Consider the following 10,883-nt stretch of genomic DNA (forward strand, 5'->3'; position numbering starts at 1 on the left):
GAAAAATACGGTATATATTCCTGGCGCACTAATTGACTGAAAGAGCACGCACTTGGCGCGATGATGTCATGTCATCGATAGAAAAATGCATCTTTAGACCATATGATTTGCCTGAGCGGCTAGGAGACCCCGAGAGTAACAAGGAGTTGCCTTGTTGTCTTTCCATTAAGAACAGTAAACTAGTTTTTAGTATAAGTTTACTGATTTCAAGAAATGTAATGCTGAGCGCATATCATTATGTCAAGATAATGGCACTAGCATTTACTTCATTTAAGAATATTTTTCAACATATTGAGCAAAAAGGTCTCTTGTTATTAGTGAGAATATACTTATTTTAAGGTATTTTTGGGTTCATTGAGGTTAGTTCATTTGACTTGTTTTGGAAAGTCTTGACAAGCCGAATTTTCTTGTTCTATTGGCAGATAATTTTGCTTAGTTCAAGTAAAATACCCCTCATTTTTGTATTTTTTTTTCTTCTTGTTTTTGAACACTGACCTTTTGCAGTGTGCAACTTGCTGGTGTTTCTCTCTGTAATAATAGTGTGACGATCTGTCACTACATTTCTCTTTGTTTCCTTGTTTCTGTACTTACTTCCCATCAGTGCTCTTATTTTGTTCCATTTCCTGTTTGTCCCTGAGCACTGTTTGATCACTCACCCGCCGTTGATTGGCAGGCGGTGCACACCTGCTGCCAATCAGCGTTTCCTATTCATGCCTTGTCTCGAGCACCTCTCAGTGCTCGAAGATCACTTCATGTGCGGAACTCGCATGGCTGCAGTTTTTGAGACCCCAAGATGCAGGAACCGGCAGACCATGAGAAGGTAAGATGATTTTTTTTATTATCATCAACAGAAATAAAGCAGTCTTGCACATAAAAAGTTCCACAACATAAAGCATAAATAGGACACGCTGATTGGCAGCAGGTGTGGACCGCCTGCTGCCAATCAGCGGCAGGTGCTCAGGGACAAACAGGAAATGGAACAAAATAAGAGCACTGATGGGAAGTAAATACAAAACAAGGAAACAAACAGAAATTAAGTGACAGATGGTCACAAATAGTAAATATTACTGTTATTAGTAGAGATGGCCGATAATATCGGCCTGCCGATATTATCGGCCAATAAATGCTTTAAAATGTAATATCGGAAATTATCGGTATCGTTTTTTTTATTATCGGTATCGTTTTTTTTATAGTTTTTTTTTATTAAATCAACATAAAAAACACAAGATACACTTACAATTAGTGCACCAACCCATAAAACCTCCCTCCCCCCATTTACACTCATTCACACAAAAGGGTTGTTTCTTTCTGTTATTAATATTCTGCTTCCTACATTATATATCAATATATATCAATACAGTCTGCAAGGGATACAGTCCGTAAGCACACATGATTGTGCGTGCTGCTGCTCCACTAATAGTACTAACCTTTAACAGTTAATTTGACTCATTTTCATTCATTACTAGTTTCTATGTAACTGTTTTTATATTGTTTTACTTTCTTTTGTATTCAAGAAAATGTTTTTAATTTATTTATCTTATTTTATTTAATTTAAAAAAACAACAACCTTATCTTCACCATACCTGGTTGTCCAAATTAGGCATAATAATGTGTTAATTCCACGACTGTATATATCGGTATCGGTTGATATCGGTATCGGTAATTAAAGAGTTGGACAATATCGGAATATCGGATATCGGCAAAAAGCCATTATTGGACATCCCTAGTTATTAGTTATAGTGACAGTACATACATTTGACAATGTGTCTGTGGGTCTACTTTCAAGTCTGCGTGGTATGAAAGGAGTTAAACATCAATACAGGATTTGTTTTCCAAATTTTGAGGCACTCGTGTCCTTTTTGAAGCAAGGAACTCTTTGATAACAAATGCCTAAAAACATAAATTTTCTACCGCTTGTCCCTTTTGGGGTGGCGGGGGGGGGGGGTGCTGGAGCCTATCTCGGCTGCATTCGGGTGGAAGGCGGGGTACACCCTGGACAAGTCGCCACCTCATCACAGTAATTGTCGGAATAATTGGATCTAAGTTATCACAAAAGTTTGTGTTGTTATTAGAGATGTCCGATAATATCGGCCTGCCGATATTATCGGCCGATATATGCGTTAAAATGTAATATCGGAAATTATCGGTATCGTTTTTTTTAATTATCGGTATCGTTTTATTTTTTATTTTTATTTTTTATTAAATCAACATAAAAAACACAAGACACACTTACAATTAGTGCACCAACCCAAACAACCTCCCTCCCCCATTTACACTCATTCACACAAAAGGGTTGTTTCTTTCTGTTATTAATATTCTGCTTCCTACATTATATATCAATATATATCAATACAGTCTGCAAGGGATACAGTCCGTAAGCACACATGATTGTGCGTGCTGCTGCTCCACTAATAGTACTAACCTTTAACAGTTAATTTTACTCATTTTCATTCATTACTAGTTTCTATGTAACTGTTTTTATATTGTTGTACTTTCTTTTTTATTCAAGAAAATGTTTTTAATTTATTTATCTTATTTTACTAATTTTTTTAAAAAGTACCTTATCTTCACCATACCTGGTTGTCCAAATTAGGCATAATAATGTGTTAATTCCACGACTGCATATATCGGTTGATATCGGTATCGGTTGATATCGGTATCGGTAATTAAAGAGTTGGACAATATCGGAATATCGGCAAAAAGCCATTATCGGACATCCCTAGTTGTTATGAGTTCCCGGCGAGAGCACAAAAGCTGTCTTTGATCCTACCAAGCAAAAGGCTTGTAAAACTCCACTGTGTAGGATGGGAAGCGGCATGAAGGTGTTGGTTTCTTTGATGTATTATAATCCACAGGAAGATTTTGTCTTGACCCGAGATCTACAAAGCGGAGAGGAAGCAGGACCTGACGCAAGCTCCAGGCATCTTTTTTTTTAACTGTTTTGCGACCGAGGGCAACGGCTGTTTACGACCCCCCTCTCCCCTTAGAAACAGCTGTTGCCATGTCATCAGGGAAAGTCCAAACGAAAGAGGAGGCGTGCAATCTTTCGTCAGAGCGCGGTGGAAGACTGTACAAAGAGTACGGCCCAGACGTCTATCCTCAACGAGCTAAATTGAATTCTGTCTCCGTTGAATTCCTTGCTTCTTGTCTTGTTTAATAGATGTCATCAGTGTTTGAACCTGACGTCTTCTTGGTCCTTCGAGCCAGATTCCTAATGTTATTAAAGGCCTACTGAAACCCACTACTACCGACCACGCAGTCTGATAGTTTATATATCAATGATGAAATCTTAACATTATAACACATGCCAATACGGCCGGGTTAACTTATAAAGTGACATTTTAAATTTGCCGCTAAACTTCCGGTTCGAAACGCCTCTGAGGATGACGTATGCGTGTGACGTAGCCCGGCGAACACGGGTATGCCTTCCACATTGAAGCCGATATGAAAAAGCTCTGTTTTCATTTCATAATTCCACAGTATTCTGGACATCTGTGTTCGTGAATCTGTTTCAATCATGTTCATTGCATTATGGAGAAGGAAGCCAAGCAAGCAAAGAAGAAAGTTGTCGGTGCGAAATGGACGTATTTTTCGAACGTAGTCAGCCACAACAGTACACAGCCGGCGCTTCTTTGTTTACATTCCCGAAAGATGCAGTCAAGATGGAAGAACTCGGATAACAGAGACTCTAACCAGGAGGACTTTTGACTTCGGTACACAGACGCCTGTAGAGAACTGGGACAACACAGACTCTTACCAGGATTACTTTGATTTGGATGACAAAGACGCAGACGTGCTACTGTGAGTATGCAGCTTTGGCTTTTTTTGCGTATGTACGTAACTTTTTTTAAATATATAAGCTTTATGAACCTTGGGTTAGGTGAACGGTCTTTTGGGCTGAGTGATTGTGTGTGTTGATCATGTGTTTGAATTGTATTGGCGTGTTCTATGGAGCTAGGAGCTAGCAGAGGAGCTAGGAGCTAGCATAACACGTACCGTACCGTAAGTGCGCGTCACGTACGTAACTTTTTAAAAATATATAAGCTTTATGAACCTTGGGTTAGGTGAACGGTCTTTTGGGCTGAGTGATTGTGTGTGTTGATCAGGTGTTTGAATTGTATTGGCGTGTTCTATGGAGCTAGGAGCTAGCAGAGGAGCTAGGAGCTAGCATAACAAACACGCAGGTGTTATTATGCAGGATTAATTTGTGGCATATTAAATATAAGCCTGGTTGTGTTGTGGCTAATAGAGTATATATATGTCTTGTGTTTATTTACTGTTGTAGTCATTCCCAGCTGAATATCAGGTACCGTGAGTATGCAGCCTTGGCTGCTAAACATTCGATAACTTGACCGTATGTGCGCGTCACGTACGTAACTTTTTAAAAATATATAAGCTTTATGAACCTTGGGTTAGGTAAACGGTCTTTTGGGCTGAGTGATTGTGTGTGTTGATCAGGTGTTTGAATTGTATTGGCGTGTTCTATGGAGCTAGGAGCTAGCAGAGGAGCTAGGAGCTAGCATAACAAACACGCAGGTGTTTTTATGCAGGATTAATTTGTGGCATATTAAATATAAGCCTGGTTGTGTTGTGGCTAATAGAGTATATATATGTCTTGTGTTTATTTACTGTTGTAGTCATTCCCAGCTGAATATCAGGTCACCCCCGGCTCTCACAGCATCTTCCCTATCTGAATAGCTTCAACTCCCCACTAGTCCTTCACTTGCACTTTACTCATCCACAAATCTTTCATCCTCGCTCAAATTAATGGGGAAATTGTCGCTTTCTCGGTCCGAATCTCTCTCACTTCATGCGGCCATCATTGTAAACAATAGGGAACTTTGCGTATATGTTCAACTGACTACGTCACGCTACTTCCGGTAGGTGCAAGCCTTTTTTTTATCAGATACCAAAAGTTGCAATCTTTATCGTCGTTGTTCTATACTAAATCCTTTCAGCAAAAATATGGCAATATCGCGAAATGATCAAGTATGACACATAGAATAGATCTGCTATCCCCGTTTAAATAAAAAAAATTCATTTCAGTAGGCCTTTAAAAAATGTTTGCCTTAAAACGTCGCAACTTTTGTCGCCACTTTCTTAAAAAGCTGTCGCACATTCAGTCATTTTAGGCCGCGAAAAATCACAAAAAAGACCCCGCGAAATCCTGACGTGGTTGATGTGACTTTCATAGTAGCTTCACTGTGACTGGATGACGTAGTAAACAAAGCCCGGCAGACACAAGACAATAAATCAACGTTGAGAAATTGCTGGATTGGGTCCTGACATTGAGCAACTCCAACCTAACGTTGCAAAAAACGTGCTTTTTGATGACGTTTCATCAATATTGGGTTCTGACGTGGATTTGACCATTGAACTTTGGTCCTTTCCCCAAACATTGTTCTACAACACAAACACAACGTTGAAACAACATGCTTTTTGACAATGTTTATTCAATGTCAGGTTGCGACGTTGATTTGTCCTTTTTTAATTTTGGTCATTTCCCAACCAACAACGTGGATCCAACGTTAGACACCAACGTTGTCTCAATTTACAAATATAACTATTTTTTTGACAACTACTGAGGGTTCCAGGTTCGATCCCCGCTTCCGCCATCCTAGTCACTGCCGTTGTGTCCTTGGGCAAGACACTTTACCCACCTTCTCCCAGTGCCACCCACACTGGTTTGATATGGCGTCACATTAGTACCAAAAATCCAAGCGCGTAAAAACTGTTATCGCGCGCTGATTCTCCACTTCGTGCGCGCGCGACACCCTTTTGCGCGCGCGCTGATTCTCCACTTCGTGCGCGCGCGACACCCTTTTGCGCGCGCGCTGTCTCGGTCTGTGCGCTGTCATGTTTCATTTTGGTCCTTTGGGGGCGGGCATGCTTAGACCGCCCCTTCTTTCTGATTGGCTTTGAGCAATCAGAAGGGCGGGTCATCGTCAATATGTATCAAGATTTACGGAGGAAGAAGTGGATAAAAAAATGTTGGCTGAAAAAGAGGTAAGTTATTGAACTGGTTTGGAGTGATTGTAAGGGTACTATTACTAAAAATGATAATACATTTTTATTTATAAAGCACTTTTCATATATTTAAAATGCAGCTCAAAGTGCTTTACATAGTTAATAACAAAATGAGAAATAACACCCACACCCCATGAAGACAGTCAAACATGTACATAAAAATAAACCAACAACAATAACAACACAATGACAATAGCCAATCACAGGAAGCCTCTGGATGTGGAGCTCCAGAGGGCTCTTTGAGGAAACACTAGATGATCAAATAAATGGATTAAAAATAATTAAAATACACATCAGGTAAAAGTCCAAAAATAATATGAAATAAGATAAGATATAATCAAACATAAAAATAAACTACAATATGAAAAACTATAAAATAAAATAAAATACAATAAAAACTGAAATATAAATATAATAAGACCATATAAAAATAGGCTAAGATATGATAAAACATAAAAATAAGCTAAGATATGATAAAACATAAAAATAACTAATACTAATAGAATAATCCTGCACATTGGGCCTAATATTTGTGTAGTAAAGTGGTTTTTGAATTAGAGCAATGTAATCTGAAAGATGTTTAAAATATCAACAATTAATGTTAATATTTTTGAAACAATATACTTCTCATAACATGAGTATCTGTGTGCATGAGAGAGTGGAAAGAAAAGCATTGCTATAGTTTCACTTCATCTGCCTTTTTTTACAACCTACTTGAAGTTGTATTTTTCTTTTTCTTTTTTTCATTTTTTTTTTTCAAAGCCAATCAGAAAGAAGGGGCGGTCTAAGCATGCCCGCCCCCAAAGTACCAAAATGAAACATGACAGCGCACAGACCGAGACAGCGCGCGCTCAGAAAGGCACCGCGCGCGCGCAAGAAGGCGCCGCGCGCGCGCACAAAGGCACCACGCGCGCGCAAAAGGGTGTCGCGCGCGCGCACGAAGTGGAGAATCAGCGCGCGATAAGAGTTTTTACGCGCTTGGATTTTTGGTACTAATGTGACGCCATAGTTTGAATGTAACTTAGATATTGGGTTTCACTATGTAAAGCGCTTTGAGTCACTAGAGAAAAGCGCTATATAAATATAATTCACTTCGCTATTTTGCAACGTTGTTTCAACGTCAGTTTTAAAGGACATGTATGTATAGTCAACGTCGCCTGCTGGGTAATAATAATATAAATAAAAAAATCATTTTAAAACGCATGTTTAATATAATCCCGAAAGAGGCCACTTCAAGTTTATTTTTAACGAAGTACTTTGATGTGAATTCTTATCCGATGTGAAGTTGTGTTGAAAAAAAGGAAAGCAAATTATTTTTTAAGTTAAAATATAAAAGATGAACACAGAAGAGCATACAAGTAATACATCCTATCGTGGACTCTAAAGGAGAAAAAGCATCAAAATGGCTTCGATTCCCTTGAACTTGTAGTCGCACTGACCTCTGGCAGGGACTCTCCTCTCTGCAGGGCGTCCCGCAGGTGGCGCCCCCTGTCTGTGGGAGCCTGCATCTCGTTACACAGCAGGTCAGCCAGGGCGACGCCGCGCAGGCCCAGCTTGTCCTCCATGCGCTCGCACTGGACCGTCTTCCCCGAGCCTGGGGCGCCTAAAGGAGGACACACACACACACACACACACACACACACACACACACACACACACACACACACACATGCACATTGATTGCGTTATCTTTCATTCTAATGAATCACCTGAGACAGATATTTCCGTCTGCATTGGACGTGTTGCCATGACGACCTGCTGGCAAAAGTAACTAAAATGTGGGAAGAACCCACACCAGAATCTCTTCAGAGGTCGAAGATGGAAGCTTGTCGTCATGATGGTAACCACTGCTGTTTGAAACCAGCTCGACTAATGAGATACACTCCGCCATTGCTTTGACATGTACGTGTGTGTGTGTGTGTGTGTGTGTGTGTGTGTGTGTGTGCTTGAGCGTGCAATACGCATACGTACCCATCAAAAAGATGACCTTTGGCTTCTTTGGCGGCTCTGTGCTGAAAGCTGTCACAGAAAATGAAAGCACGTTTTTACTTTAGCACAGCAACACACACACACACACACACACACACACACACACACACACACACACACACACACACACACACACACACACACACACACACACACACACCTACACACACACACACACACACACACACGCACACACACCAAACATTTGTAAATGCTTTCATTATTTTATATTGTTACTATTTAAAATAATATATGTATATATACATAATGTAATATATTATGAAATATATATATCTGAATTATTATTAATTATTACTATTTATTATAAAATGTATATATTTCAATATTATTAATTATTACTATTTAATTTATTATAATATATATATATATATATATGAATTATTATACATTATTACTATTTATTGTATTATGAAATATATATTTTAATTATTATTTATGTATGTTGTACCTGTATAAAATAATACACAAACAAATAAACAAAATAAACTTAAACCATAAACTATAATTATTGCAATTTTTAATTATATTTTTTTAGATTTTTATTCATTAATGAATGATGAACAATGTGGGTTTATTATTAGTTATATGTTGATGTAATTATATATTATATGTATCCTGTAATGATGTATTGTTATATATCAGGTGATTATGTATTGTATTATTGATCAAGAGTCAGATCAATATAGCAGACACACAACATTTTTATTTTTGAATTTTCTTCTAATGATAATATATATATATATATTTTTTTTTTTTCTTACAAATGATGATATTATATTAAATATATTATTTTTCTTCTTTGAATTGTGTATATGAAGAGTATTTTTGGTTTGACAAACAACTGTTAGGTTAGGGTCCAGACAGGGTGAGCAGGGATGGATATATTTGTTGCCCCTCAGCTCAGAAGCTACGTTGGAGTTTAACCCGGTAGACAAGAGGGTAGTCTCCCTCCATTTGGGTGGTGGGAAGGTTCCTGATTGTTTGTGCTCATGTGCCAAACAGTAGTTTAGAGTACCTACCCTGTTCTGATTCCCCATAGGGACTCCACAGGCAGCTGAGAGGTATCAACAGGCTACGGTGAGTGCCGAAGCAAAAAGTCGGACACGGGAGGAGTTGGGAGAAGTCACGGAGAACGACTTCGGGACAGCTTTGAAGAGATTCTGGACCACCAAGCGGTGCACTGTCAACACCGTGAATGTTGGGGATGGTGTGCCGCGGACTTAACGGGATAATGTGAATCGGTGGAAGAAATACTTCGAAGACCTTCTCAATCCCACCTACACGTCTTCCAATGAGGAAGCAGTGCCTCGTGAGGACTCTGTGGTGGAATCTCCTATCTGGGGCTGAGGTTGCCGAGATAGTTAAGAAATTCCTCGATGGTCGGACCCCGGGGGTGGACGGGAGCCACTTGGATTTCCTTAAGGCTCTGGATGCTGTGGGGCTGTTGTGGTTGACAAGACTCTGCAGAGTTGCATGGACATCGGGGGAGGTGCCTCTGGATTGGCAGACTGGGGTTGTGGTTCCTCTCTTTAAAAAGGGGAACCGGAGGGTGTGTTCCAACTATCGTGAGATCACACTCCTCAGCCTTGTCGGTAAGGTCTATTCAGGTGTACTGGAGAGGAGGCTTCTTTTTATCAGTGTCTGCACTTGGTCCGCATTGCCGGCAGTAAGTCGGACCCGTTTCCAGTGAGGCTTGGACTGCGCCAGGGATTTTATGGACATAATTTCTAGGCGCAGGCAGGGCGTTGAGGGAATCCGCTTTAGGTGGCTGGCTTTATCTGACCGTGATCTTGATGTCACGCCGTGGTCGCATGGTGATGCGTGGATTGTTCTCCCAAGGATGCAGCAGGAACTCCGGAGGCAACGTGCAAGTGAGACAATGATTTATTGTCCACGAAATCAGACAGGATACAAACAAAACCAAGGTGTGCCCGAATGCACGGGGAGCAAAAGCTAAAGCTTAGCAAAAGGAAAACAAGCATAGGAATCGAAAAGGTAATGGTGTAACGTGTTGCATGGAAGCAAATAAGGAAACCAGCCCGAGTGTGGCGAACAACGGGAATAAGTGGCTCTCTGATTAGTGCCAGGCAGCAGGTGAGCGTGCCGAACACTAATCAGAGGCAGGTGAAACCAGTCTGCACCCATGGCAACCAAAACACAAACCCAGGGGTGCTCAAGACAGGAACTGAGGGAGTCCAAAACTGAACAGAACATGACATGATCCGGGCAACGGATCATAACACTTCAACTCTCATTGGATCGGTTCGCAACTGAGTGTGAAGCGACTGGTATAAGAATGAGCACGTCGAAGTCCGAGTCTACGGTCCTAGCCCGGGAAAGGATGGAGTGCCATCTCCGGGTTGCGGATGCTGCCCCAAGTGGAGGAGTTCAAGTGCCCTGGGGTCTTGTTCACGAGCGAGGGAGGAGTGGATCGTGAGGTCGGCAGGCGGATGGGTGCGGCGTCGGCAGCGGAGCGGTCCTTGCATCGGTCTAAGTCGGGATATTTGCTTTTGTAGAGCACACACACCGAGCGACTAATGGAGTGTGCTGTCAAATAATAGTACATAATTGTAGTTTGCAGTACTGCAGTAAAAGTACCCACAATATGTGTAATGAGAACCATAATCAAGTATGTAATAATGTGTTGGATGTGAGCCTATACCAAAGTAGTAGTTGTAATTCCATGTAAACAAAACAATCAATGCCCTAAATGACGACAAACATTCCTCGTGACAGCAAAGCTCGCTGAAAAGATATGCATCGCCCCCCCCCCGCCAATTATACAATCAGTGTTGTTGATGCAGAGTCATGAAGACAACACACACGCACGCACGTACAGACACAGA

General features: G+C 40.6%; 1 protein-coding gene across 2 annotated transcripts in view; it reads right to left on the bottom strand.

The window, feature by feature from the left end:
- The window catches only part of ak5 (adenylate kinase 5), a 129,424-nt gene that overhangs the window by 11,465 nt on the left and 107,076 nt on the right, over window positions 1-10,883 (bottom strand). For both annotated transcript variants that reach the window (XM_062023291.1, XM_062023290.1), the window contains 2 exons: window positions 7,999-8,046; window positions 7,467-7,630 (listed from right to left, as the gene is read on the bottom strand). In XM_062023291.1, coding sequence (XP_061879275.1) covers window positions 7,467-7,630; window positions 7,999-8,046 — 212 coding nt within the window. The remainder of the gene's footprint in view (window positions 1-7,466; window positions 7,631-7,998; window positions 8,047-10,883) is intronic.

Source organism: Entelurus aequoreus, linkage group LG16 (assembly GCF_033978785.1).
Source record: "Entelurus aequoreus isolate RoL-2023_Sb linkage group LG16, RoL_Eaeq_v1.1, whole genome shotgun sequence".
Lineage (NCBI taxonomy): Eukaryota > Metazoa > Chordata > Actinopteri > Syngnathiformes > Syngnathidae > Entelurus > Entelurus aequoreus.